The 27,106-nt window shown below is 46.9% G+C and overlaps 1 protein-coding gene across 1 annotated transcript; it reads left to right on the plus strand.

The window, feature by feature from the left end:
- Nucleotides 1–6,825: 6,825 nt before the first annotated feature.
- Nucleotides 6,826–13,662, plus strand: LOC139706239 (gastricsin-like). Its single transcript, XM_071613938.1, has 9 exons — nucleotides 6,826–6,890; nucleotides 7,961–8,111; nucleotides 8,448–8,565; nucleotides 9,475–9,593; nucleotides 9,936–10,135; nucleotides 11,151–11,273; nucleotides 11,887–12,034; nucleotides 12,780–12,878; nucleotides 13,510–13,662. The coding sequence occupies exons 1-9, from the start codon at nucleotides 6,826–6,828 to the stop codon at nucleotides 13,660–13,662; spliced, it is 1,176 nt and encodes a 391-aa protein (XP_071470039.1).
- Nucleotides 13,663–27,106: the final 13,444 nt, after the last annotated feature.

The following is a 27,106-nucleotide window of genomic DNA, read 5'->3' on the forward strand; positions in this document are numbered from 1 at the left end:
ATTTTTCTTCTGAGGAGTCCTGTCCGCACCCTTCAAATGCTCCTGAGGGAGCCTCCAAGCTCTTGCATGATCCTATCTGCTGCCCAGGACTGATGGGACAGGACTGGGTGCCTGCAAGAAAAGTCCATCTGACAACTTCTTTTTTTTTTTTTTTTGATGGTAGTAAGGATTTAACCCAGGGATGCTCTACCACTGAGCTATATCCACAGGACTTTTAATTTTTCATTTGAGATGATATCACTAAATTGCCGAGGTTTTCATTAAATTGCTGAGGCTGACCTGAAACTTGCCATCTCCTGTCTCAGCCTCCTGACTTCTTAGATACAGGCATGTGCTGCTCCATCCAAGTCAGAAAAATTTCTGAGGATTTTGATTTCATTCCTTTCTTTGGAAACGGGAAGCTCAGTTGTTTCTGTTCAGTTCCATAGAGAAAGCCAAGGAACCCCCACCACCTCACAAACGCACAGAGGTAAAACAGGACTTTGAAACAGAGGAAACATCTAGGGAGCACACCAGATACTAGTTCACTAGTCCATCCTCAGGCTCCACCCCCACCTCCCTTTCCTGGGGCTGGAGCTGGGTTCATGGGCCTCATCCAACCAGTCACCCCCTTTCCACCAAGCCAGACATTAGAGCAACGCATGTTAATCAATAGAGCAGAGGAAAACAACCAGTCTTTCTATTTCTTAGTTATACACACAGAGATTTATTTTTATTTATTTTATTTTATTTTTTTCTGGTGCTGGGAATCGAACCCAGTGCCTCACACGCATGCTAGGCAAGTGCTCTACCACTGAGCCACAACCCCAGTGCCCTGAGATTTATTTTCAGATGTTTGAGGTGCACATAAATCAGACTCCTCTACACTGGGTGGGGTTCATGCCTGTAATCCCTGCAGCTCTGAAGGCTGAGGCAGGAAGATTGCAAGGTCAAAAGCCAGCCCCAGCAATGGGGAGGAGCTAAGCAACTCAGTGAGATCCTGTCTCTAAATAAAATAAAAAATAGGGCTGGGGATGTGGGCCAGTGGGAGAGTGCCCTGAGTTCAATCCCCTGTACCTAAAACCAAAACAAAAAACAGACTCCTCTATAGAAGGAAACAAGTCAGCCTTTCTGTGGGACTGTCAAGATGGTTGCATGATTCATTAAATACAAAGCACCCTGCCCGGCCTGCCCTCTGAGATGGGATGATTTCCAGGAGGGCAGGAGCCCATTCTAAAACCTCAGGTCCAGTTCTTGCTTACAGTAGAAATCTCATCAGTGCAGAAGGAATGATGGAGGTAGAAAATCACCACTAGGCAAACACCTTTGTAATGAGTGTTTTAGGCAAAACTGTGAACAGCTGTTACACCCAGAGCAGGAGATGAGGAGAAGCAGGAGGTCGGCGCAGTCTCCACTCATCTCCCCAGAAGACTCATTAATTACTAAGCACAACAGTAAGTTGGCAGATGAGAAACCTGCCAGATCCCACCTTAACCAAGGGACACAGTCTAAGTGAGTAGGAACAGGACACCTGGACATCACGCCACCCTGACAGGGTGCCCACAGAGGGCTCATCCCCTCTGCAGCATTCTCCAAACATGCCCCAGAACCTCACCATGAGAAAACACCAGCATCACCTACAGCCAGGAGCAGACTACAAAGGGACTGGTCAGGACAACAAAAGTCACAAGGTCACAACAGACAGAAAACCAAGGAGCTGGCACAGATGGAAGGAGAATGAAATGATCACCAAGAGCAATGTGGGAACCTAGACGGGATCCTAGGCAAGAAAAAGGGCATTTGTGGCATAAATGGTGACATTTAGATGAGGTCTGTAGAGTCCTTGATAGCATTATATGAGGGTAAATTCCTGAAGTGATCAGGGTATGATGCTTTTTGTGTGAGTTAACATTAGGGGGTCCTGCATGAAAATTAGGAGGGACCACTCCTCACTATGTTCAGAACTCTCTGTGACTCTAGACTTATGTCAACATTTAACAGTGTATACCCTTGAGCTTGAGAAAAACAAACATCAGGTCCAGTATGTTCCCAGTGGATTTGGTTGGAGTAATGGTGAAAATATAAAACACACACCAATACTTAAGCAAAATCCAAAAGCCTGAGAAAATAGCTGAAACCTTAACTAAAAATGCACATAGATAACTGAGAAAGACTTAAGGTTATAGAGTAATTGTCCCCAGAGCTGAGTGGACAGTATCAGGGTTAGAATGCACAGGGAAACTGAGAATCCAGGCCCAAACTCAAGCCTACTGCAAGAGAGCCCTCTACCAGGACTCCTTAAGAAGTACCCATTTGGCTGGGCATGATGGCACACACCTGTAATCCCAGCGACTTGGGAGGCTGAGGCAGGAGTGTTCAGAGTTCAAAGTCAGTTTCAGCAACTTAGCATATCTCTTAGCAACTTAGGGAGATTCTGTCTCAAAAAAAAAAAAAAAAAAAAAAAAAAAACACATAAAAAGTGCTGAGATGTGTCTCAGTGGTTAAGTGCTCCTGGATCCATCCCTAGTACTAAAAAAAAAAAAAAAAAAGTGCCCTTTCAGCCTCTGCTTGAATGTCTCCTGTCATGGGGAGCTCAGCACTTCACTCCTTTGGTGAGTGTTGGGTGTGAGCCCAGGTGCTGCTGACAGCAGTGAGAACTGGAAACAACCCAGTGCCTAGGGCCAGCAGGAGAGAGCACCAGGTAACCTCTGCAAGTGTTAAGTGATAAGGAAGTGGCATATCTTAATGCATGGAAAGGTGCACATGCCGCAGTCCTGTGTGATAAGAGCAGAGCGAATTGTGTTTACACACTGACCTCAGTGAGATTCAAATCTAAGTGTGCACAATAAGGTCTGCAAGATAATGAAGGAAGGAGCAGGCAGGTGCACTTTGAAGAGTCCTTACTATTTTAAAAACTTTATTTATTTTTTTGGGAGGTGGTGGGGGTGGAACCCATGGCATCAAGCATGCTATGCCTGTGCTCTCAAATGGAGCTACATCCAGCCCTAGCCCTGCCTTGATATATAATTAATATATATATGATCTAAATGAAATTTAGCATCAATATTTTTTTTTAAATCATCCATGAAAAGATCTGGGGATTGTCATTTCATGAGGGATTGAAAGACCATCATGGAACACCAGATGGGGAAAGATTCGAATATTTTCCCTGATATGCAGATGCTAATTCACAATGGGGTGGGGGAGCATAGAGATATTTGGACTAGAAAGAGAGGAGATAAGGGAGGGGAGCAGGCAGGGGTAGAAATGATAGTAGAATGGGTTGGACTTTATTACCATATGTGTGTAGATGGTTCACATGACCTGTGTACGTCATGTACAAACAGATGAACGAGAAGTTATATTCCATTTATATATGATGTGTCAAAATTCATTTTACCTTCTTGTGTAACTAATTAGAACGAATAAAAAATATATTAAAAAGATTCTAGTGCTGGGGCTGTATCTCAATGGCAGAGGGCTTGCCTAGTATGTCTGAGGCACTGGATTCACTTCTAAGCACCGCATAAACAAAACTAAACCAACAAGGGCATGCTGTCCACCTACAATGATAAAAAATAAATAAAAATAAAAAAGACTCTAAGGCTTGGTCTGAACACTGGGGTTAGAGCAACAATTGATTGGTGATGTCTGGCTTGTGTGAAGGATGGGTAGTGATAGTTTGCATGCTATGTATGTTACTCTTTAAGAGAGACTCTGAGCTCTCAGTGTTTTTCAAAAGATGTCTTTGAGCTGGTAAAGGGGTCATAGCAGAAAGAGGACTCTTTGAGGCACATGTTGTAGGATTGGGGGCAAGAGAAATGGATATCAGCTGTTATGAAGTAGACACCACGGGGAAGACAATCAACATTCTCCACTTTTGGGGGGGTCAATGTAGGGGTAGGAGGGCACATGGGGAAGGCTTGGGTCTTGAAAGGTGAAGCAAGTTTTCATGTGGGTGCATTTGGGAAGGGTCTTTCATATGGAGGACAGAGCATGGAGGCAAGAAAATACCACCCCTTCTTGTGAGAAAGGAGTGTGCACAGTGGAAGAAGAGCTTGGACACTTGGCAGGAAACGGAGAGCATCCTGCATGGTTGAGTGTCAAGCTTGGATTTCATTTAGTTAACCACAGGGGACTATAACTTTGTGTGTGTGTGTGTGTGTGTGTGTGTGTGTGTGTGTATTGAATGCATGGAGACTTACCAATGAGCAACATCCCCTGAGCTTTTTAAAAATTATTATTTGATATTTATTTTGAAACTGGCTGTCACTAGTTGCATAAGGCTTCATTACATTGGTGAGTCTGGCCTCAAAATTGCAATCCTCCTACCTCAGTCTCCTGTGATGCTAGGATTACAGCCATGTGACATGCACACAGAACTTATGACAAACTTTGAGGAAGGTGAGGCTGAAAGGAAATGAGACGAGGGCATGCAGAAGAATTGCCTCCTTCCTGGAGACCAGCAGCCTGTGGCCCTAAGATTCCCTGTGGGTCAAGTCTCCCAGGAGAGCAGTTTGGGTCATTAGGAGGAAGTGTGCGCCTGGGATAATACGGTGAGGGGTGTAGCAGAGCTTCAACGAGAACAATCCCCTGGGCTCCATCAACTCTACTGATTTCCTAAGCCCAGAGCTGGGCACGGAGCTGTGGAAGGCCCAGTCTCTGCACTTGGGTGCATCTGGTCCATGGAGAGGAGGCCCACGGCTAGACACTAGAGACCCAGCACCATGTTGCTGCTGTGTGGTGTCTTGGTGAGAAGATGATCTTGGTTGGAAGCCAGCAGGTCAGGCCTCCGTGGGCTTCAGCGTGGGGTCAGAGGTGGCCCAGGAGGACTTCTCAGGTGCCTTCAGACACTGCAGATGCCAGGCATGTCAAGAGTGAGCCTTCTGTGTATGGAGGGTGTGTGGTGGGACAGGACAGGGGAGGGGAGGAAGTAGGCCACCTGGGTCTCCCAGGAGACTGACAGGAAGGAACAAGGGGGTAGGAGGGACTACAGATCCTCAGGTCCTGGCAGCTGATCAGGGATGCCTATCCTGATGCTGAAGCCAGGGACACTCCGAAGGGATGTGGTGTCACTGGGCCTGGGGAAGGCTAGCCTGACAACTGTCAGACCCCTGGCATCCTACCACAGGAGGAAGGGTCCCTGGAACCTCATTCTGGGGCCTAGTAGGCCTCCCGAGGTCAGGGCATTCCATGGACTTAGCAGGAATCCAAGGATCCTATGACTCTTTTTTGTTCTCTTCCAGAGGTGGGGATGCCCAGCTCAGGGGAAATGCTCCCCGCCTTGCCTTCCTCTCCAGAGTCCCACATGGCTCTGGGGACTGCAGGGAGGAAGGGACCTGAGTTGGCATTGACAACCATCAGGCAGGGACCTCCCTCTCTGGGAGAACTGGGCAGAATTTATTTCCTTCCCTGCCTCCCCCATCATGAGGCCTGGGGAGGATGCCCAGGTCTGGATAGGCAGTGGGCGGTGGTGGCCAGAGTGGAAAATCCCCTGCTGGCCAGATGCTGTCTTTGGTTGGCAGGTGAGGCCCTGGCTTTCTGCCTGGGGCCCAAAGGTGTGACCAATCTCTTTGGAGCCCTTAGTGCTGGGTACAAAGTGGCAGAGAGGGTGCTGGCATGGGGACTTTTTCCAGTCCCCCAATATGGAGAGTTGGCAGTCCAGCTTCAGGTCAGCTCAGCCTTGGGAAGACCGTAGATGGGAAGAGGGGGAGGAGGTAGGGCGATAGATGTGGGGGGCCCCAGATGATGGAGAGAGGGACATGAAAGACCAGACCTTGGCCAGAGAGGGGCAGACCAGGACTTGGTAAAGGGCAATGGGGACACAGAGGCCTCTCAGGGAAGAGTTGCAGGGGGTGTAGGGAGAGACAGTGCACAAGGGGACAAGGACAGGGGTGGCCCTCTGCTTGTGCCCTGTTCCTGGCTCCTCTCCACTCTGTTTCCCGAGGCATGGCCAATGCCCAGATTGTGAACCGTGTGAGTGTGACCTGGGCATGTGGTGAGGATTTCTCCAAGTCCCCTTGATGGATTTGAAAAGCCTCTGAAGACACCCCCAGTCAATGACTTCTGCCACTGGTCTCCAGCCCCATCCCCAGAATCAGAACTGCCTTGTTAGCAACATGTCCTCATCACCATGCTACCTACTCATCCGGGACCCCCACACATACCCCAATTCCATCCCAAGGAGTTGGGGTGCTAGGAGCCAGGACTTGAGTCAGACCACCAGGGGCATCACTTAAGCACACAAATCTCAATGATGTCATCCCTACTGGGGGACATTAGGCAACCCCTAGACACATTTCTGATTGTTACAGCTCAGGGACTGCTCCTGGCACACGGTGGGCAGCCACCAGGATGGTGTGAACCTGCCTACAGCACACAGGAGAGTGCCCATGACAAAGATCCTGTGATCCCCAATGTCAAGACTTGCTGGCCAAGAAACCTGCCTAGGATCCTATGCCCCTCTCTCTGTCTCTGCCTCTTAGACCTCACCCCCAAATGCCCACACAAACCACTGGATCCTGGAGGAGGAGCAACTCTGCCCCTTCATCTTATGGCTGCTTTGTTCTGTCTTATCGCCCGTACCTCCTGGCCTCTGCTATTGGATTCAAAAGTCAACAAGTTGAGAACTCAGATGTGGCCATGGTCCAGGGGGAAAAACATAGAGAAACAATGGCTACCTGGTGTGCAGGGGACACCCTGGTTGGGGTCATGCTTGCCAGGGCACGGAGGGAGGGACTCGGCCACATCCAGGGGGTATAAAGAGGGAGTGCTGAAGTCTTCACTCCAGTGCGACTGTGGATCTCAGAGTGGCGCTTGCTCTGTGACCAGCTGGGAATCTGCATCATGAAGTGGATGGTGGTGGCCTTGGTCTGCCTCCTGGCCTTGGAGGCATCGACTACACTTGTCAGGTGAGTGTGGACCTGGCTGTGGGTGCAGGGAACCTCAGGAAGCCTGCAGCCCTGTATGGAGAAGCTAGTCAGGGGGCAGCAGCTGTGTCTGAGCAGGATTCCCTGTTGGTCCAGGGAAGGCTGCCCTTGCTGGAGCCTCCCAGACTGAGGGGAGAAGATGGTCCTGAAGCAGAGAGTAGGGTGACTATGCCCACGCCAGCCTTTACAAGAAGGGTGTGGTTTCTTCCTACAGAGAATAACAGTCCTTTCTAGAGGAGACAGATAATCCCTCCAAAAATTTCCTGAGACCCCAAATTGGTTGGAAGAAGCCAAAGTCATTTTAGCAAAAACACTAATTCCTGTAAATCACTATAACATGAGGTGTTGAAAATTCAGGATGGAGCAGGTGACCTGGTTCAGGAGACCATAGGGCTCCCTGCTTGGCACCCTGCCTGCTGTGCCACCTGGGAAGAGTGCCGAGGGCCTTTCCTGTGTGCAGTTAGAGCCACACATTCAATCAGCTGCAGATTAAACATATTAGGGGATTGTTGCTGCTCCCCTACTCCATGGTGTATCTCATAGGCAGTACCAGGTATCAGAGTGCACCACAGGAAGGGACGCCCTTTGGTGTGAGTTTTGCTATCTCTGAGAACTATTTTATTTTATTTCTACGTTTTCATGTTTCTGGTGACTGCACCCAGGTCAGGCACATGCTCAGCAAATGTTCTCCCACTGAGTCACATCCCAGACCTGAACCTTAAACAACAAAAGAACAAATATCAGCAGACATCCTCTGGAAGGTGTAAAGTCCCAGCGTCCCAAGTCCCTCTCCCCTTCATGGGAAGTATTTTCAGGGTCTCTGAGAGCAGAGGCCAGGGCAGGAGCAGGACCCCTGAGAGGGGCTGAGGGCAGACATGAGGGAAATTCATTGTTTCCTGAGTCTTGGAGAAGTGCTGAGTGAGGTTGAAAGAAGTAGAGAAGGAAACAAAGAAGAGAAAAAGGGAAAGAGGCGAGGGAGAACATCAGGGAGGGAAGAAATGAGAAGGTAGAGTAAAGAGGGAGGCCCTGCCCTGACACCCAGCCTCCCCTAGGGTCCCCCTGAGGAAAATGAAGACTATGCGTCAGACCATGAGGGAAAAGGGCTTGCTGGGGGACTTCCTGAAGACCCACAAGTACGACCTCACTCAGAAGTACCGCTTCAACGACTTCAGCGTGCTCTATGAGCCCATTACCTACATGGATGTGAGTCCTAGTCTCTAGGTGTCCCTGTCCCTGCTGCCAAACCTGGGGACTCCCTGGGCTCCCACCCTGAGGCTGCTCCCTTCTCCCAGTCCTGCCAGCCTGGGCCACCCTGCTGAGAGTGGCCCATTGGGCAGAGCATGGGGAGGGCCCCAATGACCTGGCAGCTGACCCTCAGAGACCACATGGCTGCCCTGGGCAGGCTGGGACTGAGACCTGTGTGTTTCGGACCCTGGCTTCTGGTGGTACTGTAGGACAGGGCATCCTTCCTGCTCTGCCCATGGAGAAACCTGGTCTCTGGGTTCCCCTAATGCTCACAGCTGTCCCATGGCTCCCCAGGCTGCCTACTTTGGTGAGATCAGCATCGGGACTCCACCCCAGAACTTCCTGGTCGTGTTTGACACTGGCTCCTCCAACCTGTGGGTGCCCTCGGTCTATTGCCAGAGCCAGGCCTGCAGTGAGTGCTGGGCTGGGCAGGGAGGGCTCCTGGGCAGGGCTGGGCACTGGCATGTCCAGGGATGCAGGCAGGGAAGGGTGCTCACTCCTGAGGAGGACCAGGGACTTATTTAGGGTCTCAGGGCATCAAGAAGCCAGAGGGAGGAGGCTGGCCCTGCGCCAGGGTGGCCCCTTGGCTTACCTCGTGTCAGGATGGACCCCTTCATCTCTGCCGTCCACCTCACCCCCTCCAGTTCATTCCGCTCCACCCTCTCCTGCTCACCGGGCAGTGCTGCTCCTCCCCTCAGGACACTGTCCACTCTGTGCCTTGCCCTCCACTCTCCTATCCACTAGCTTCTCCCTGAGCGTCTCCAGGGACTGACCACAACTATGCTGGATGTGGTCCCTGTCCTGGAGTCATATGGGGAGACAGAAAATCTTCAGATTCTTAATGCTGCCCTGACTCCTTCCAAAACCTTACGGTTGGACTGCGGACATCTCTGTCCACCATGGGCACACCCCATGCCATCTCCATATGCCACTATGCCCAGCTCCTGGGTGAATCGAGGTTGGGGTGAGTGGATTCCTCTCTAGGTCTCCCTCCCACTCCTCACTGGATGAGCATTTCCCACTAGGTTTCTGCCGGTTTCTGGTGTGGGGTAGAGATAGAGGTGGAGTCTAGGGCACCTGCTTACAGGGAGGTCATCATCCAGGCATCCAATTACCTGTGAAACATGGGCTTTCAGGCAAATGTTTTCCAACTAAGAGGATCCAGGGGCCAAGGCTGTCAGCCCCTGCCTTGGTGACCAGGTGGGGTTGCTGAAGCCTCAGGCTGGGAGCTTAGGCTGAGGGCCAGGCAGGGTGCAGCCCATGAGCCTGAGAGCCAGGCAGCCCTCTGCTCACCCCTGGCCTCCATGGCTCCCTCCTGCAGCCACACACCCTCGCTTCAACCCCAGCAAGTCCTCCACCTTCTCCACCAACGGGCAGACCTTCTCCATGCAGTATGGTACCGGCAGCCTCACTGGCTTCTTTGGCTATGACACCCTGACTGTGAGTGCTCCAGCTGCCACCCCTGCCCTGGATGAGGGGGTGTGAGAGGGTGGGGACCTAGATGTCCTTGTTCTTTCCTGTCCAGGGATGGGGCACCAGAGTGACCAGTCAGAGAGTGCCTTTTTTCAGGAGCTCAGAACTGGAGGGCAGAGGTGTGGGGATGGGAGGCTACAGTGAAGGAGGCCCTTGGAAGAGAAATGACAGTTGGGATGCCTGTGGAGACGTGGGCAGATGGGCCAGAGGAGGAAGGATGACCATGGAGGGTCTCTGGTGATATGGGGCAGGAGGACATAGATGAACTCAGAAGTGTCACCTCCCCTCCAATGTGTCTTCCCCCCACAGGTTGAGAGCATCCAGGTCCCCAACCAGGAGTTCGGCTTGAGTGAGCAAGAGCCGGGTACCAATTTTGTCTATGTGCAGTTCGATGGCATCATGGGCCTGGCCTACCCTGCCCTGTCCGCGGGAGGGGCCACCACAGCCCTGCAGGGCATGCTGCGGGTGGACGCCCTGTCCAGCCCCATGTTCAGCGTCTACCTCAGCAAGTGAGAGACTGCCCTGCGGGTCCCTAAGTCCTGCCCTGTACCAAGCCCTGATCCCTTGGGGTGTGGAGACCTCCCAGCAGGGGGTGGCTGGGCCACACTTGTTCAGAGCCTCAGCTCCTGGGCTCTGACTCTCCTGCTCCCCTGCCCCTGCCCCAGTCCACTCTCATGACCCTTTGCCTTCCTAGGCAGGATGGTCTCTGCTTCTTCAGTCTGAACTTCTCCCGGGTGTCGCTGCTCTAATTCCCCATGTCTTGGGCCTGCCTCCTGCTCTGGGCCCCGAGAGCCCACTGCCTCACCTGTGCTTCTCCCTGAGGCCTCTCTGTCCAGTGACCTGCTGCCTCTCCTCCTGCTTGTGTCCTTCTAGGTCTTGGAGTCTCCTGGTCTAGGCCCTCGACTATTCCTCACCCACTGTCCCCCCCAGCCCCCACAGCAGACCAGGTCAGGAGGGCCCTGGGCCTGGCTTCTCTCTCTTGCTGACCAGCTTTCTTCCTCTCTACTGTCTAGAGTCAGTTCCAACTTCTTGCTGTGGCTTGGTCTCCTTATCCTGCTTTCAACACATTGACCCTGTCACTAACCCTGGGGACACCTTTTGGCTGTTTACACCTCCACATGAAACTCTAGGAATGACCCACTCTACTACCACTAAGGGGAATCTTCTGGAAGAAACATGGCCTGTCTTTTCCTCCCCTCCACCAAAGCCCTGTCCATGTCCACTTGCAGAGGAAAAGAAAAAGTTAGGTATCTGTGAGGCTCCTGGTGACAGGGCGCAGCAAAGGCATGAAATGAAAAGCAGAAGACAGCACAGTGTGGGTGGGGTCTACAGAGTTGGGGCTGTCCTTGACATAGGGCATTGTGGGACAGTGCCATTCAGAAGTCTCAGGGGACTCATGGACCTGTCTTCAGAAAAACCCTTTGGAAATCAGGGAAGGAGCTCTTTCTCTGTGAAGGTGACTGCTTAGCATGGGTGCCCACTCCTTGGCCACTCCCTCACTTCCTTTGCCTGTGTGTCCTGCAGCCAAGAGGGATCTGAGGACGGAGGAGCGGTCATCTTTGGAGGTGTGGACGAGAGCCTGTACACAGGGCAGATCTTCTGGGCTCCTGTCACTCGGGAGCTCTACTGGCAGATCAGCATCCAGGAGTGAGTCTGGGTTGGGGGTCCCTGGGGACGCCCCTTCCTTGGAGCTGGCTTCTGGGCACCCGTAGCATGCACTCATCCAGGCTCCACTGAGGTGTGGTCACCGAGGACTCCTGTGGCCTGTCCTCCCTAGAGTCTCAGCTGGCCTCTGCAGGGGCATCAAGGCTGGGTCTGGAGAAAGGGGTGGGGGGCACATGTGGAATCCCAAGTATTGGAGAAGCTCCTGTCCAATCACACAGGACCCCACAGATTCAAAGCTGAGGTATGTGGGACAACTAACTTGTTCCATGTATTTTTTTTTTAATTTTTATTGTTGGTTGTTCAAAACATTACATAGTTCTTGATATATCATATTTCACACTTTGATTCAAGTGGGTTGTTCCATGTCTTTTTAAAAAACATGATGTCCCTGGTTTTCAGTGCCTCTCGAAACTTCCTTGAAGTTATTAGAAATAGACCCCTGGGCCATTTAGGTGACCCTGCATAGACCTAGTGGGAATGTGAGACAGGGTGTCGTTGCATTGGCCTCCAGTTTGCTTGCTCCCCAGTGCCGGGAAGGTCCCCCCTGGCTGCCCTGTCCTGGTCGGGCTGAGGCTGCCCTCTTCTTGCCACCCAGGTTCTATGTTGGGGAAGAGGCTTCTGGCTGGTGCTCCCAGGGCTGCCAGGCCATGGTGGACACAGGAACCTCTCTGCTTGTTGTGCCCAAGAAGCATCTGAGCTCCCTTCTGCAGACCATTGGGGCCCAGGAGGATGAGTATGGACAGGTGGGTGTGGCATGGATGTCCCCTGGCCAGGAGAGTCCACTCAGAGCCATTTCTAGTTCCACATGGGACACCAGACTAGCATGGGCTCGATGCTTGTGCTGCCCAATGTACTGAATGTGGGGTACCCAACACCAGGCCCTGGGACAGGATGAGGCTGGAGGGTGGTTACGGTGGAGCCATATGTGGGTGCTGAGGGACATGGGAAGTCACTGTCAGGCACGAATTTCTTCTTTGCTACTGTCCACTCAGGAAATCAGATTGATCGCTGGTTGGGTTTTTGAGTTAGAACAATGTAACTGGAATGTTGGGGCAACAAAGGGAGCTACAAGGGACAACCTTCAGTCCACATCTCCCTCTCCTCCACACAGATATGCCCCCTCGCTCCCGTGTGTCCTGGCAAATGAGATGGGTCACCTAATTAGCCCTCCCCACTAGGGGAGGGTGCCCTGGTCCACTTTTTGCATATGGCTGTGTGGTTTCAAAGGACACCTGCAGGGAAAGGGCAGTGATTCAACCTCTTAGATGGGCCATTCAGGCAGGAGGAGCTTCTTTGGTGGGGGACATTCTCAGGTCTCTCCGGATGTCACCCACTCTAGCAGTGCTTGTGACACCCACTCAGTACCTACATAGCATTTGCACTGAACTGTGCCCTCTGCTCCAAAAAGAGGTCTTGGGCATCCAGGAGGCTTAGCAGGTGCTCTGGGGTGGGGAATGAGGGGACCTGGAAGAACTTGTTTCTCTGCAGTTTTTCGTGAACTGTAATGACGTCCAGAACCTGCCCACCTTCACCTTCGTCATCAACGGGGTGCAGTTCCCTCTGCCGCCCTCTGCCTACATCCTCAATGTAAGTCCTGGTCCCTGAGGCTGGGTCACTGGGGTGGAGGAGCAGGTGCAGCCAGAAAAGCTCCACCTGGCCCTGTGCCATTTCCCAACTCATGCCACCTGGGATTATCCCCACCAGAAGAGTGTCACCCATGATCAATTAGTCTCTTAATCAGTGGAGAGGGGCTCTGTCTAGGGCTAGCCACTGTGTGCAGCCTGGTGCCCAGGCTTCCCACATGATTGTCACAGCATTTGATGGGGAAGATTCTCATTCTGTTTTACAAATGAAAACCTGGAGTTTCATAGAGGTTCAATAACTGATCCCACTGCACAGATGATGAGGGTGAAGGCAAAGTTTCAATCAAGTTCGTCTTCCTCCAAGCCTTAATGACCCTGAAGACCTGCTATAAATCATGTGCAGGAAGGGTCTTGGGGGAAGAAGAGTTTTCCCCCATGGGGACAGGCCAAGGCAGCCTGAATTTACCGATTTGAGAACCTCTCCCAACAGCCCCTACTCTGGTGAATCAGCTGGTCTTTGAGTCCTCAGGGGCAGTTCTTTCTCTGCTCATCTTTAAAAGTGTGCCAGTGACCCAGGGCTGAGGGCTGAGTAGTGCCCAGGCCATGTGTGACAAATGCCTTTCTCTGTGGAGCAGGAGGATGGCTACTGCTCTGTGGGACTGGAATCCATCGACATGTCCTTGGAGGATGGCCAGCCCTTTTGGATTCTTGGGGACGTCTTCCTCAGGTCCTACTATTCCATCTTTGACCTGGCCAACAACAGGGTGGGCTTTGCCACTCTCGCCTAGACTTTCCCCCTGGACACCTGGGCTCCCGTCCTCCTCTCGGCCCCATGTTCCCTGGGGCTCTCTGTGCGTCCTCTCTGCATTCTGCCTTCCTCTGTGGACCTTCTCTAATAATAAATAGTTTCCCATGTTACCAACCTGTTGTTTTTGGAGCTTTCTTGTGGCGTGGTCTTGGCCTCGGGGAATGAGGAGAGTAGGAATCAGGACAAGTCTCCCTCTGGAGGACTTGTGTGGCCATGAGGTTCCCTGGTGGGTCACTGAGATGATAAGAGAAAGAGAGCCTGAGCTGAGGCTTGGGAGAGGCCCTGACCCCTCAGAGCCTGGAGTGTCTGCACAGCTTCCCTCTAGAGAGGCTGACCGTGGCAAAGGGTCCCCTCTCTAACGACCTGAGATGCTCTGTCGGTCCACTTGTCCACACCCTGGGGTACCGCCAACCCCAGGACCCACATGTATGTCCTCTCAGAGTGTGACTGGGGGCCCAATTCCCAGATCTAGATGTCTGTCCTTCAGCTCTTAATCAATTTTGGCCAGAATTTTCTGAAGATTCTAGACACCTGTGTGCCCTTGCAACCTTCATGGTGCCCTAGAGGAGGAGGCTGTGCTAGAAACTACTTCTAGGTGGGCTTCTGGAGCCTCTGGGCTGAGTCAGGCAGATTGCATTTACCTGGACTCCTAGGTCCCAGGACTTTCATTTGAAAGTGGGCTGATGCTGAGCTATGGACAGAGCATAGCTCCTTGAATTACATGGACATCAAGCTCACTTTGTCTAACCAAGCCAGATCTCAGATCTCAGAGACCCAAAGAATGCAACTTCTGTGTTTGGAGACAAAACAGATAGTTGAACCAATAGTTCACAGCAGTTTCAATTCAGTCCAGACATCATAGGTCAGGAGGTCCCAAACTTAAATAGTTCCAACCCTACCCTCCTTCCCTTTGCCCTGTGTTTGTGTGGCTACTACTTACACTACCCTGATGTGAGGGGTGGGAGAAGAGGGTGGGCAAGTTTCACACCCAGCTCTCTGACTTGTGTATAGTACCATCACTGGTGGTGAGGGACAGTGGCTAGGGAGGATACTGAGAGATACCAACTGGTTCAGATGTGGGGACAGAGAGACAGACACAGAGTACTTCTCGTGGCTTGACCTCTGACCTGTATTCATTTGCCAGGCTTACCAAGGGGAGAGGGCCACCCACAAGCAGTGCTCCCTATCCTTCTTCTCTCCCACTCCTTTTTCACCTCCTCTCGTTTCTTATTCTTCTTTACGAATGTGATTTTTACCAGTAAAAATTCTTCAGACCTAAACATATTATTAATACAAATGGACCTAACAGATATCTACAGAGCATTTCATCCCAAAAGACCTCAATGCATTTTCTTTTTCATGTATTCCTGCAATCTTTTGCAAACTGGACAAGATTTAAGGCCACATCCAAGTCTTAGTAAATATATAACATTCTATGAAATTGCTTGTATCGCAACAGATCATAATGAAATGAAATTAGAAATCATGAGAAAATATAAAGTGAAAAACAACATAAACATACCTAGACTGACTATTACACTTTTGACTGATCAGTGGGTTCTAGAAAAAAATCAGGAGAGAAATTTTAAAATTCTTACAATCACACTATAATAGAGGTGCAGCCTATCAGAATCTCCTGGTCTCCATGAAGGCCACTGGGACAGTGGAGTTACAGATATGAGGGCCTACATAAGAACATCAGAAATCAAAATGAGGGGGAATAAAAATCATTTCTCAATAATAACACTGAATGTAAATGGCCTAATCTCACCAATCAAAAGACATAGACTGGCCAGTTGGATTAAAAATCAAGACCCAACAATATACTATCTGCAAGAGACTCACCTTATAGGCAAAGTCATCCACAGACAGACTGAAGGTAAGAGGATAGGAAAATCACGTTATTCACATGGACTCGTAAACAAGTAGAGGTTTCCATCCTATATCAGATAAAGTAGACTTCAAGTCAAAGTTAATCAAAAGGGACCAAGAAGGACATTTCATACTGCTTAAGGGAATCTTACATCAACACGACATAACAATCATTAATATTTATGCCCCAAACAATGGAGCATCTGCATACATTAAACAAACCCTTCTCAATTTGAAGAATCAAATAGAAAATGACACAAAAATACTGGGTGGCTTTAACACACCTCTCTCACCACTGGATAGATCTTCCAAACAAAACTAAATAAAGAAGCTATAGAACTAAAAAAAAAAAAAAAAAAACAATTAATAATTTATACTTAACAGATATATATAGACTATTTCATCCATCAGTGACTGAATACACTTTCTTGTCAGCACACATGGATCCTTCTCTAAAATAGACCATATCTTAGGTCACAAAGCAACTCTTGGCAAATACAAAAATATAGAGATAATATATTGCATTCTATCAGATCATTATGGAATGAAATTAGAAATCATTGATAAAATAAAAAATCGAAGCTATTCTAACACCTGAGCACTAAATAATATGCTATTGAATGACCAATGGATAGCAGAAGAAATCAGGGAAAAAAGAAAAAATTCTTAGAGGTACATGAGAATAGCGATCAAAATCTCTGGGACACTCAGAAGGCTGTTCTGAAAGGAAAATTCATTGCATTGAGCTCATTCGTTAAAAGGATAGAAAGCCAACAAATAAATAACCTAACATTACAATTCAAAGACCTGGATAAAGAAGAAGAAATCAACATTAAAAGCAGTAGAAGATGGGAAATAATTAAAATCAGAGCTGAAATAAAAGAAATTGAAAAAAAATCCAAAACAGTTGAAGAAACAAAAAAATTGGTTCTTTGAAAAAATAAATAAAATTGATAAACCCTTAGCCAAGCTAACAAAGAGAGAGAGAAAACTCAAATTAATGAATTCTTGATGATGAAAAATAAAATATCACGATGGACACTAATGAAATACAGATGATAATCAGAAACTATTTTGAGAATTTATACTCTACTAAAATAAAAAATCGTGAAGACATTAACAAATTTCTAGACATATGACCTACCCAAATCAAATCAGGAGGACATAGAAAATTTAAGTAAATCAATTTTAAGCAATGAAATTGAAGACACCATCAAAACCCTACCAACAACAAAAAGCCCAGGACTAGAAGGATTCTCAGCTGAGATCTCCAGACCCTTAAAGATGAACTAACACCAATTGTCCTCAAATTATTCCATAAAACAGAAAAGGAGGAAACCCTTTCAAACTCATTCTATCACCCTGACACCAATCCAGACAAAGAACATCATGGGAAGAAATCTTCACACCAATATCCATGATGAACACAGATGCAAAAATTCTTAATAAAATACTGGAAAGCATATTAAAAAGACATTTTAAAAAGACAGTGCATTATCAAGTAGGGTTCCTCCCAGGAATGCAAGGTTGGTTCAACCTATGGAAATCATTAAATGTAATTAAACGCAACAATAGACTGAAAGACAAGAATCACATGATTATCCCAATAGATGCAGACAAAGCATTGGACAAAATACAGCATCCATTTATGTTCAAAACACGACGGATAGTAGGAACATAGCTCAACGTTGTAGAAGCTATATATGCTAAATTCAAAGCCAACATCTTTCTAAATGGAGAAAAAAAATAAAAGAATTCCAAAGAATTCCCTCTGAAAACTGGAAGAACAAGACAAGGATGCCCTCTTTCATCACTTTATTCAACAAGAGTCCTTGAGACTCTAGCCAGAGCAACTAAATAAAAGAAAGAAATTAAAGGGATAAGAAAAGGAAAAGAAGAACTCAAACTATTTCTATGGCCAACAACATGATTCTGTATTTAGAAGACCCCAAAAAATTCCACCAGAAAACTTCAAGAACTCATAAACAAATTCAGCAAAGTAGTAGGATATAAAACTAACACCCAGAAATCAATTGCATTCCTATCATTCATTGATGGATCAACTGAATGAGAGATTAGGAAAACTATTGCATTCACAATAGCTTGAAAAAAATTAAAATATGTGGGTATCAATCTAACAACGCAGGTGGAAGACCCCCACATTCAAAACTACAGAACACTAAAAAAGAAATTGAAAAAGACCTTAGAGAATGGAAAGATCTCCCATGTTCTTGGATAGGCAGAATTAGTATTGTCCAAATGGCCATACTACAAAAAAGCTCTACATGGATTTAATGCAGTTCTTTTTAAAATTTCAATGATGTTTGATGTTGTTGCCAGCACCCTGTCAGAGCAGGTTCCTGCCCAGGAGGTGTGAGCCACCTAGGAAAATAAAAAGTCTGAAATAAGACTAAGACAAAGACAAACGGTTAGATTTAAAATGTGGAGTGTCTGAAGGGTCTTCCAGTTCCTATCAGGACTAAACAACTGAAAAAGGCCCCAATCCTTTATTGAAGGGGGAGTACATCAAAGGCAGGGATAAGTTTTCAGTGGGAGGAATCTTGTTTCAGTACCGGGTCTTGCAGGAAACAGGTTGATTGGCATCTAGCAAGCTACACCCATCTCTGGGAGGCTGTTTGGCTCTAGTGGGTCACTCCCATCTCTAGGGTTAAGCTTGAATTCCAGCAGTGAGCTAGGACAGGGCACCACGTGAATCCAGCATTCTGGAACTGATGGGTTACGACTGGGAGTTCCCAGAATCAGGCTTTCCTGCCTAATGACTTGAATGTTGCTCAGTCCACACGTGGCTCATAGATGGCTTCCCACAAATGTTCTTCATAGAAACAAAAAAAAAAAGCAGTCATGATATAAATTTGGAAAAAGAAGATGCCCAGAATAGCCAAAGCAACCCTCAGTGAGAAAAGTGAAGCAAGAGGCATCACAATTCCACACTTAAATTATACTACAGAGCTATAGTAACAAGACGGCATGGTATGGGCAACAAAACAGACATGAAGACCAATGGTACAGAATAGAAGACACTGAGACAAACTCATATAAATGCAGGTATCTCATACTAGACCAAGGTGGCATTAACATCCATTGGAGAAAAAATTGCCTCTTCAACAAATGGTGCTGGGATACACTTTAAATCCATATGTAGCAAAATAAAATTTACCCCCCTCATCCTGCACAAAACTCAACTCAAAGTAGATCATGGACCTAGGCATAAGACCAGAGACCCTGCACCTATTAGAAGAAAAAGTAGAACAAATCTCCATCATGTCACTTAGGAACCAAATTCCTCAACAAGGAATTCCTAAAGCACATAAAATAAAATCAAGAATCAATAAATGGGATGCTATCAAACTAAAAACTTCTTCACAGCAAACTATCAAGAATGAGAAGAGAGAGCCTACAGAATGGGAGAAAATCTTTGCCACTTGTACCTCAGAGCATTAATCTCCAGGATGTATAATGAACTCAAAAAACTTAACACCAACACAAAAGAAGACAAAAAATAATCCAACCAATAAATGGGCAAAGGAACTGAATATATACTTCAAAGAAGAAGAAATATGATTTTCAACAAATGTATGAAAAAATTTAAACATCTCTAGCAATGAGAGAAATGCAAATTAAAACTACACTGAGATTTCATCTTACTCCCGTCAGAATGGCAATCATCAAGAATACAAGTAACAATAAATCTTGGTGAGGATTTGGGGGACTTGCTGGTGGGACTGTAAATTGGTGCAATCCCTCTGGAAAGCAGTATGGAGATTCCTCAGAAAACATAGAATGAAACCATCATTTGACCCAGTTATCCCACTCCTCGGTATATACTCAAAGGAATTAAAATCAGCATATTACAGTGACACATTCACATCATGTTTATGAGCTCAATTCAGAATAGCTAAACTGTGGAACCAACCTCGGTGGCCTATCAGCAGATTAATAGAAAAAGAAAATATGGTATATATACATTATGAAATAGTACTCAGCCTTAAAGAAGAGCGAAGTTTGCAGGTAAATGGATGGAACTGTAGATTATCTTGTTAAGTGCAATAAGCCAATCCCCCCAAAGCAGAGGCTGAATGTTCTCTCTGATTTGAGGATGTTAACACACAATGGAGGGGGGGAGGGAAGACTAGAAGCACTTTGGATTAGACAAAGGGAAATGAAGGGAAGGGAGGAAGGATGGGAATAGAAAAGACAGTAGAATGAATTGGACATAACTTTCCTATGTTCATATATGAATACACGACTAGTGTAACTCCACATCATGTACAACCACAAATGGGAAGTTATACTTCATTATGTGTAATATGTCAAAATACATTCTACTGTCATGTAGAACTAAAAGAAATTAAAATATTTTTAAAAGATTAAGTCAAAATAAAAAAATAAAATCAGAAAGATTCTCAATAAACAATATAAGGATGAATCAAAAACCTGTAGAAGGAAGGAAATAATTAAGGTTAGAACTGAAATTTATGAAACAGAGAATATTTTTTTTAAATACAAAGGATTGTGGCCGGGTGCAGTGGCGTATGCCTGTAATCACAAGTGGCTCAGGAGATTGAGGCAGGGAGATCTTGAGTTCAGAGACAGTCAGCCAGTCTCAGCAACAACAAGATGCTAAGCAACTCAGTGAGACTCTGTCTCTAAATAAAATACAAAATAGGGCTGGGGACACGGCTCAGTGTTCAAGTGCCCCTGAGTTCAATCCCTGGTACCCTCCCCACTTCACACACACAAAAAAATAGAGACAAAATGGAGATATCATCACAGACATCACAGAAATCCAGACAATCATTATGAACTATTTAGAAAACTTATTCCCTCATAAAGTGGAAAATCAAGAAGGAGTAGATAGATGAGTTTCTAAATATACCTGAAATACCAGAATTGAACCAAGTGAATATAGAAAATAAAAACATAGCCATAAAAATCAATGATATTGATGTAGTAATTAAAAGCCTTCCACCACAGAAAGCCCAGGACCAGGTGGATTCTCCACTAAATACTAACATATCTCTAAAGAAGAACTAATGTCAACGCTTCTCAAATTATTCTTTTGAAACAGAAAGGGGGAGGGGGAGCAGTTCTCAATTCATTTTATGAAGTCAGTATCACCCTGATACCTGAATCAGTTAAGGACACATCAAGGAAAGAAAACTACAGAACAATATCCCTGATGAACATAGACACAAAATTCCTTAATACAATATTAGCAGATCATATTCAACAACACAGTAAAGAAATTGTACTTCATGATCAAGTTGGTTTCATTCCTGTGATGCACAGGTGATTCCAAATATGCAAATCAATAAGTATAATTTGCCACATAAATGGTATTAAGGAAAAAAGTCACATAAGCATCTGAATGGACACAGAGAAAAAGCTTAGGATATTTATCACCCACTCATGATAAAAGCACTAATGAAACTAGGGATAGAAGGAACTTTTTCAGCACCAAAAAGGTTATTCTATACAACAAGCCCAAAGCCACCATCATAGTGAGTGGGGAACAACTGAAAGCATACCTTCTAAAATCAGGAACAAGACAAGGATGTTCACTCTCACCACACCTTTTCAATTGGGCACTTGGAATTTTAGTCATAACAATTAGGCAAGTGAAGTAAATAAAAGGGATACAAATAGGAAGGTGAGAATTCAGATTACCACTGTTTGCAGATGATATGATCCTATACTTAGAAGATCCAAAAAATTCCACCAAAGGACTTCTAGAATTAATAATCAAATTGAGCATAATGTCAGGAGGCAACATTAACACACAATCATCAATAGCTTTCCTATACACCAGTAATGAATCTGCTAAAATAAATCACCTAGGAACACAATTCCATTCACAATAGCCTAAAAAAATAGGCACGGGGCTGGGGTTGTGGCTCAGTTGTAGAGCTCTCCCCTAGCATGCACGAGGCACTGGGCATGATCCTCAGCACCACATAAATGTAAAATGGAGATATTGTGTCCACCTAAAACTTAAGAATAAATATTTTTAAAAAAGAGGCAAGCAAGTAAGTTGGAAGTAAGTAAGCAAATAATCCTTTAACAAATTGAACCAAGGAAGTGAAAGATCCCCTACAACAAAAATTATAAACATTGAAAAAATAAATTGAAGAAGACACTTGATGATAGAAAGAACTCCCATGTTCATGGATAGGCAGAATTAATAATGGGAAAGTGGCCATGTTACCAAATGCAATCCACAGTGGTAGTGCACTCCCCACCAAAACTCCAAATAACATTCTCTTTATATATATATATATGTGACAGGAGAATGCATTACAGTTCTTATTATATATATAGAGCACAATTTTTCATATCTCTGGTTGTATACATAGTATATTTACACCAATTCGTGTCTTCATACATGTACTTTGGATAGTAATGATCATCACATTCCACCATCATTAATCACCCCATGCCCGCTCCCTTCCCCTCCAACCCCTCTGCCTTATCTATATTTTGTCTATTCCTCCCATGCTCCCCCTCCCTATCCCACTATGAATCAGCCTCCTTATATCAAAGAAAACATTCAGCATTTGGTTTTTGGGGATTGGCTATACACATAGGAATAGAAGAACTCAAATTGGCACTATTTGCCGATATGATTCTATACCTTGAAGACTCTAATAGTTCCACCAGAAAACTCCTAGAACTAGTAAATGAATTCAGCAAAGTTGCAGGATATAAAATCAACACCCATAAATCTAAGGCATTTCTATATATCAGTGGCAAATCCTCAGAAAAGGAAATGAAGAGAACTACCCCATTCTCAAACAAAACAAACAAACAAACAACAACAAAATAAAAAAGAGAGGTGAAAGATCTATATAATGAAAATTACAGAATTCTAAAGAAAGAAATCAAAGAAGACCTTAAAGATGGAAAGATCTACCTTCCTCTTGAATAGGCAGAATTAATATTATCAAAATGACCATACTTCCAAAGCAATTCTGATCAAAATTCCTATAACTATCCTATAGAAACAGAAAAAGTAATCATGAAATTCATCTGGAAAAATGAGAGACCCAGAATAGCTAAAGCAATCCTTAGCAGGAAGAGTGAAGCAGGTGGCATCACTATACCAGACCTCAGCATTGGGTTTTTTGGGATTGGCTAGGGTAGGGAGGAAAATGGGGTAGGGAGGAAGAGCATGAGAAGAAAATTACCTCTAGATAGGGAAGAGAGGTAGGAGGGAAAGGGAGGGAGAAGGGGAATTGCGTGGAAGATGGAAGGAGACCCTCATCGTTATATAAAATACATGTATGATGATGTGAGGGGAAAAAAAATAAGTGTGTCACGTTAGATTGGGTAGAGAGAAGTGATGGGAGGGGAGGGGAGGGGAAAGGGGATAGGAAGGGCAGCAGAATAAAATAGACACTAGTATTGCTGTATGTATATACGTGATTGTATAACCAATGTGATTCTGCAACCTGTACACCCAGAAAAATGAGAAATTATACCCCATTTGATTCAAATATATGATATGTCAAGATCATTGTATTGTCATGTGCAACTAATAAAAAACATGAGAACCAGAAAACATCTAGGAGCACACAAGAGGCCAGTCCATCCTCAGGCTCCACCCCCAAGTCCCTTGCTGAGGCTGGAGCTGGGTTCAGGGGCCTCCATCCATCCAGTGCACCCCCTTTCCACCAAAGCCAGACATTCGAGCAAGGTGAGGTTCATCAATAGAGCAGAGGAGAACAACCAGTCTTTCTATTTCTTTGTTATACACAGAGGGACTTATTTTCAGATGTTTCAGGTTCAAATAAAATAGACTCCTCTATAGAAGGAGACAAGCTAGCCTTTCTGTGGGACTGTCAAGATGGTTGCATGATTCATTAAATACAAAGCACCCTGCCCGGCCTGCCCTCTGGGATGGGATATTTTCCAGGAGGGTAGGAGCCCATTCTAAAACCTCAGGTCCACTTCTTGCTTACAGTAGAAATCTCATCAGTGCAGAAGGAATGATGGAGGTAGAAAATCACCACTAGGCAAACAGCTTTGTAATGAGTGTTTTAGGCAAAACCGTTAACAGCTGTTACACCCAGAGCAGGAGGATGAGGAGAAGCAGGAGGTCGGCGCAGTCTCCACTCATCTCCTCAGAAGACTCTCATTAATTACTAAGCACAACAGTAAGTTGGCAGATGAGAAACCTGCCAGATCCCACCTTAACCAAGGGACAGAGTCTAAGTGAAAAGGAACAGGACACCTGGACATCATGCCACCCTGACAGGGTGCCCACAGAGGGCTCATCCCCTCTGCAGCATTCTCCAAACACGCCCCAGAACCTCACCATGAGAAAACATCAGCATCACCTACAGCCAGGGGCAGACTACAAAGGGACTGGTCAGGACAACAAAAAGTCACAAGGTCACAACAGACAGAAAACCAAGGAGCTGGCACAGATGGAAAGAGAATGAAATGATCTCCAAGAGCAATGTGGGAACCTAGACTGGATCCTAGACCAGAAAAAGAGCATTTGTGGCACAAATAGTGACATTTAGATGAGATCTATAGAGTCCTTGATAACATTATATCAGAGTAAATTCCTGATGTGACCAGGGCACATTTTTGTGAGTTATCATTAGAGGGTCCTGCATGAACACTAGGAGGGACCACTCCTCATTATGTCACAGCTCTCTATGACTGTAGAGTTGTGTCAACATTTAACAGTGAATACCCTTGAGCTTGACAAAAACAAAATCTCAGGTCTGGTATGTTCCCAGTGGGTTTGGTTAAAGTAATGGTGAAAATATAAAACACACACCAACACTTAAGCAAAATCCAAAAGCCCAAGAAAATAGCTGAAACCTTAACTAAACATGCACTTAGATAACTGAGAAAGACTTAAGGTTATTGGGTAATTGTCCCCAGAGCTAAGTGCACAATCTCAGGGTTAGAATGCACAGGGAGACTGAGAATCCTGGCCCAAACTCACACCTACATCAGGAGAGCTCTCAAGAGGTGCCCCTTCTGCTGGGATGTCTCTGTCATGGGGAGCTCAGCACCTCACTCCTTTGATGAGTGTCAGGAGTGAGCCCAGGTGCTGCTGACAGCAGTGAGAACTGGAAACAACCCAGTGCCTAGGGCCAGCAGGAGAGAGCGCCAGGTAACCTCTGCAAGTGTTAAGTGATAAGGAAGTGGCATATCTTAATGCATGGAAAGGTGCACAAGCCGCAGTCCGGTGTGATAAGAGAAGAGCGAGTTGTGTTTACACACTGACCTCAGTGAGGTTCAAATCTAAGTGTGCACAATAAGGTCTGCAAGATAATGAAGGAAGGAGCAGGCAGGTGCACTTTGAAGACTCCTTACTATTTTAAAAACTTTATTTATTTATTTTTGGGGGAGGTGCTAGGGGTGGAACCCCTGGTCTCATGCATGCTATGCATGTGCTCTACCAGGGAGCTACATTCAGCCCCTCCTTGATTTTTTAAAAAATCATATATATATTCTATATAAAATTTAGTTGCTAGAATTTTTAAAAACGATCTCCATTAAATGACTTGGAGATTGTCATTTCATGAAAGATTGAGAGAACTTCATGGAACACTAGATTGGGAAAGAATCTAAGGCTTCTTCTGAACAATGACTGAGCTGGCAGGAGGAACAGGGGGTAGGAGGGACTGCAGATCTTCAGGGCCTGGCAGCTGAGCAGGATGCCTATCCTGATGCTGAAGCCAGGGACACTCAGAGGGATGTGGTGTCACTAGGCCTGGGGAAGGCGAGCCTGACAACTGTCAGACCCCTGGCATCCTACCAGAGGAGGAAGGGTCCCTGGAACCCCAGGCTGGGCTCTAGTAGGCCTCCCGAGGTCAGGGCATTCCATGGACTTAGCAGGAATCCAAGGATCCTATGACTCTTTTTCCTTCTCTTCCAGATGTGGGGATGCCCAGCTCAGGGGAAATGCTCCCTGCCTTTCCTTCCTCTCCAGAGTCCCACATAGCTCTGGGGACTGCAAGGAGGAAGGGACCTGAGTTGGCATTGACAACCATCAGGCAGGGACCTCTCTCTCTGGGAGAACTGGGCAGACCCTAATTCTTTCTCTGCCTCCCCCATCATAAGGCCTGGGGAGGATGCCCAGGTCTGGATAGGCAGTGGGCAGTGGTGGCCAGAGTGGAAAATCCCCTGCTGGCCAGATGCTGTCTTTGGTTGGCAGGTGTGGCCCTGGCCTTCTGCCTGGGGCCCAAAGGTGTGATCAATCTGTTTGGAGCCCTGAGTGCTGGGTACAAAGTGGCAGAGAGGGTGCTGGCATGAGGACTTTTTCCAGTCCCCCAATATGGAGAGTTGGCAGTCCAGCTTCAGGTCAGCTCAGCCTTGGGAAGACTGTAGATGGGCAGAGGGGGAGGTGGCCGTGAGGGGTAGGGGAGGTGGGGGGATGGCTGTGGGAGCCCCAGATGATGGAGAGAGGGACAGGATAAACCAGACCTGGGCCAGACAAGGGCAGTCCAGCTCTTGGTGAAGGGCGATGGGGGACACAGAGCCCTCCCAGGAGAACTAGGTCAGGGCAGAGTTGCAGGGGGTGTAGGGAGAGACAGTGAAGAAGGGGACAAGATAGGGGGCCCTCTGCTCATGCCCTGATCCAGGCTCCACTCCACTGCTGCTGCCTGAGGCACGGCCAATGCCCAGATGGCGTATCCTGTGAGTGTGACCTAGGCATGTGCTGAGGGTTTCTCCAAGTCCCCTGATGGATCTGGAAAGCCTCAGAAGACTCCCCCAGTCAGTGAATTCTGCCACTGGCCTATAGCCCCATTCCCAGCAACAGAACTGCCTTGTTACCTACATGTCCTCATCACCATGCTACCTATTGACACAGGACTCCCACACATATCCCAATTCCATCCCCAAGGTGTTGGGGTGCTGGGAGCCAGGACTTGAGTCAGACCACCAAGGGCATCACTTAAGCACACAGTTCTCAATGATGTCATCCCTACTGGGGGACATTAGGTAACCCCTAGACACATTTCTGATTGTTACAGCTCAGGGACTGCTCCTGGCACACGGTGGGCAGCCACCAGGATGGTGTGAACCTGCCTACAGCACACAGGAGAGTGCCCATGACAAAGATCCTGTGATTCCCCAATGTCAAGACTTGCTGGCCAAGAAACCTGCCTATGTTCCTATGCCCCTGTCTGTGTCTCTGCATCTTTGTGGCCCACACCCCAAAATACCCACACAAACCACTAATCCTGGAGGAGGAGCAGCTCTGCCCCTTCCATCTTATGGCTATTTTGTTCTGTCTTATCGCCCGTACCTCCTGGCCTCTGCTGTTGATTTCAAAGTCAACAAGTTGAAAAGTCAGCAGTGGCCATGGTCCAGGGGGAAAAACACAGTAACAATGGCTACATGGTGTACAGGGGACACCCTGGTTGGGGTCATGCTTGCCCAGGGCACGGAGGGAGGGACTCGGCCAAATCCAGGGGGTATAAAGAGGGAGTGCTGAAGTCTTCACTCCAGTGCGACTGTGGATCTCAGAGTGGCACTTGCTCTGTGACCAGCTGGGAATCGGCACC

Source organism: Marmota flaviventris, chromosome 6, assembly GCF_047511675.1.
Source record: "Marmota flaviventris isolate mMarFla1 chromosome 6, mMarFla1.hap1, whole genome shotgun sequence".
Lineage (NCBI taxonomy): Eukaryota > Metazoa > Chordata > Mammalia > Rodentia > Sciuridae > Marmota > Marmota flaviventris.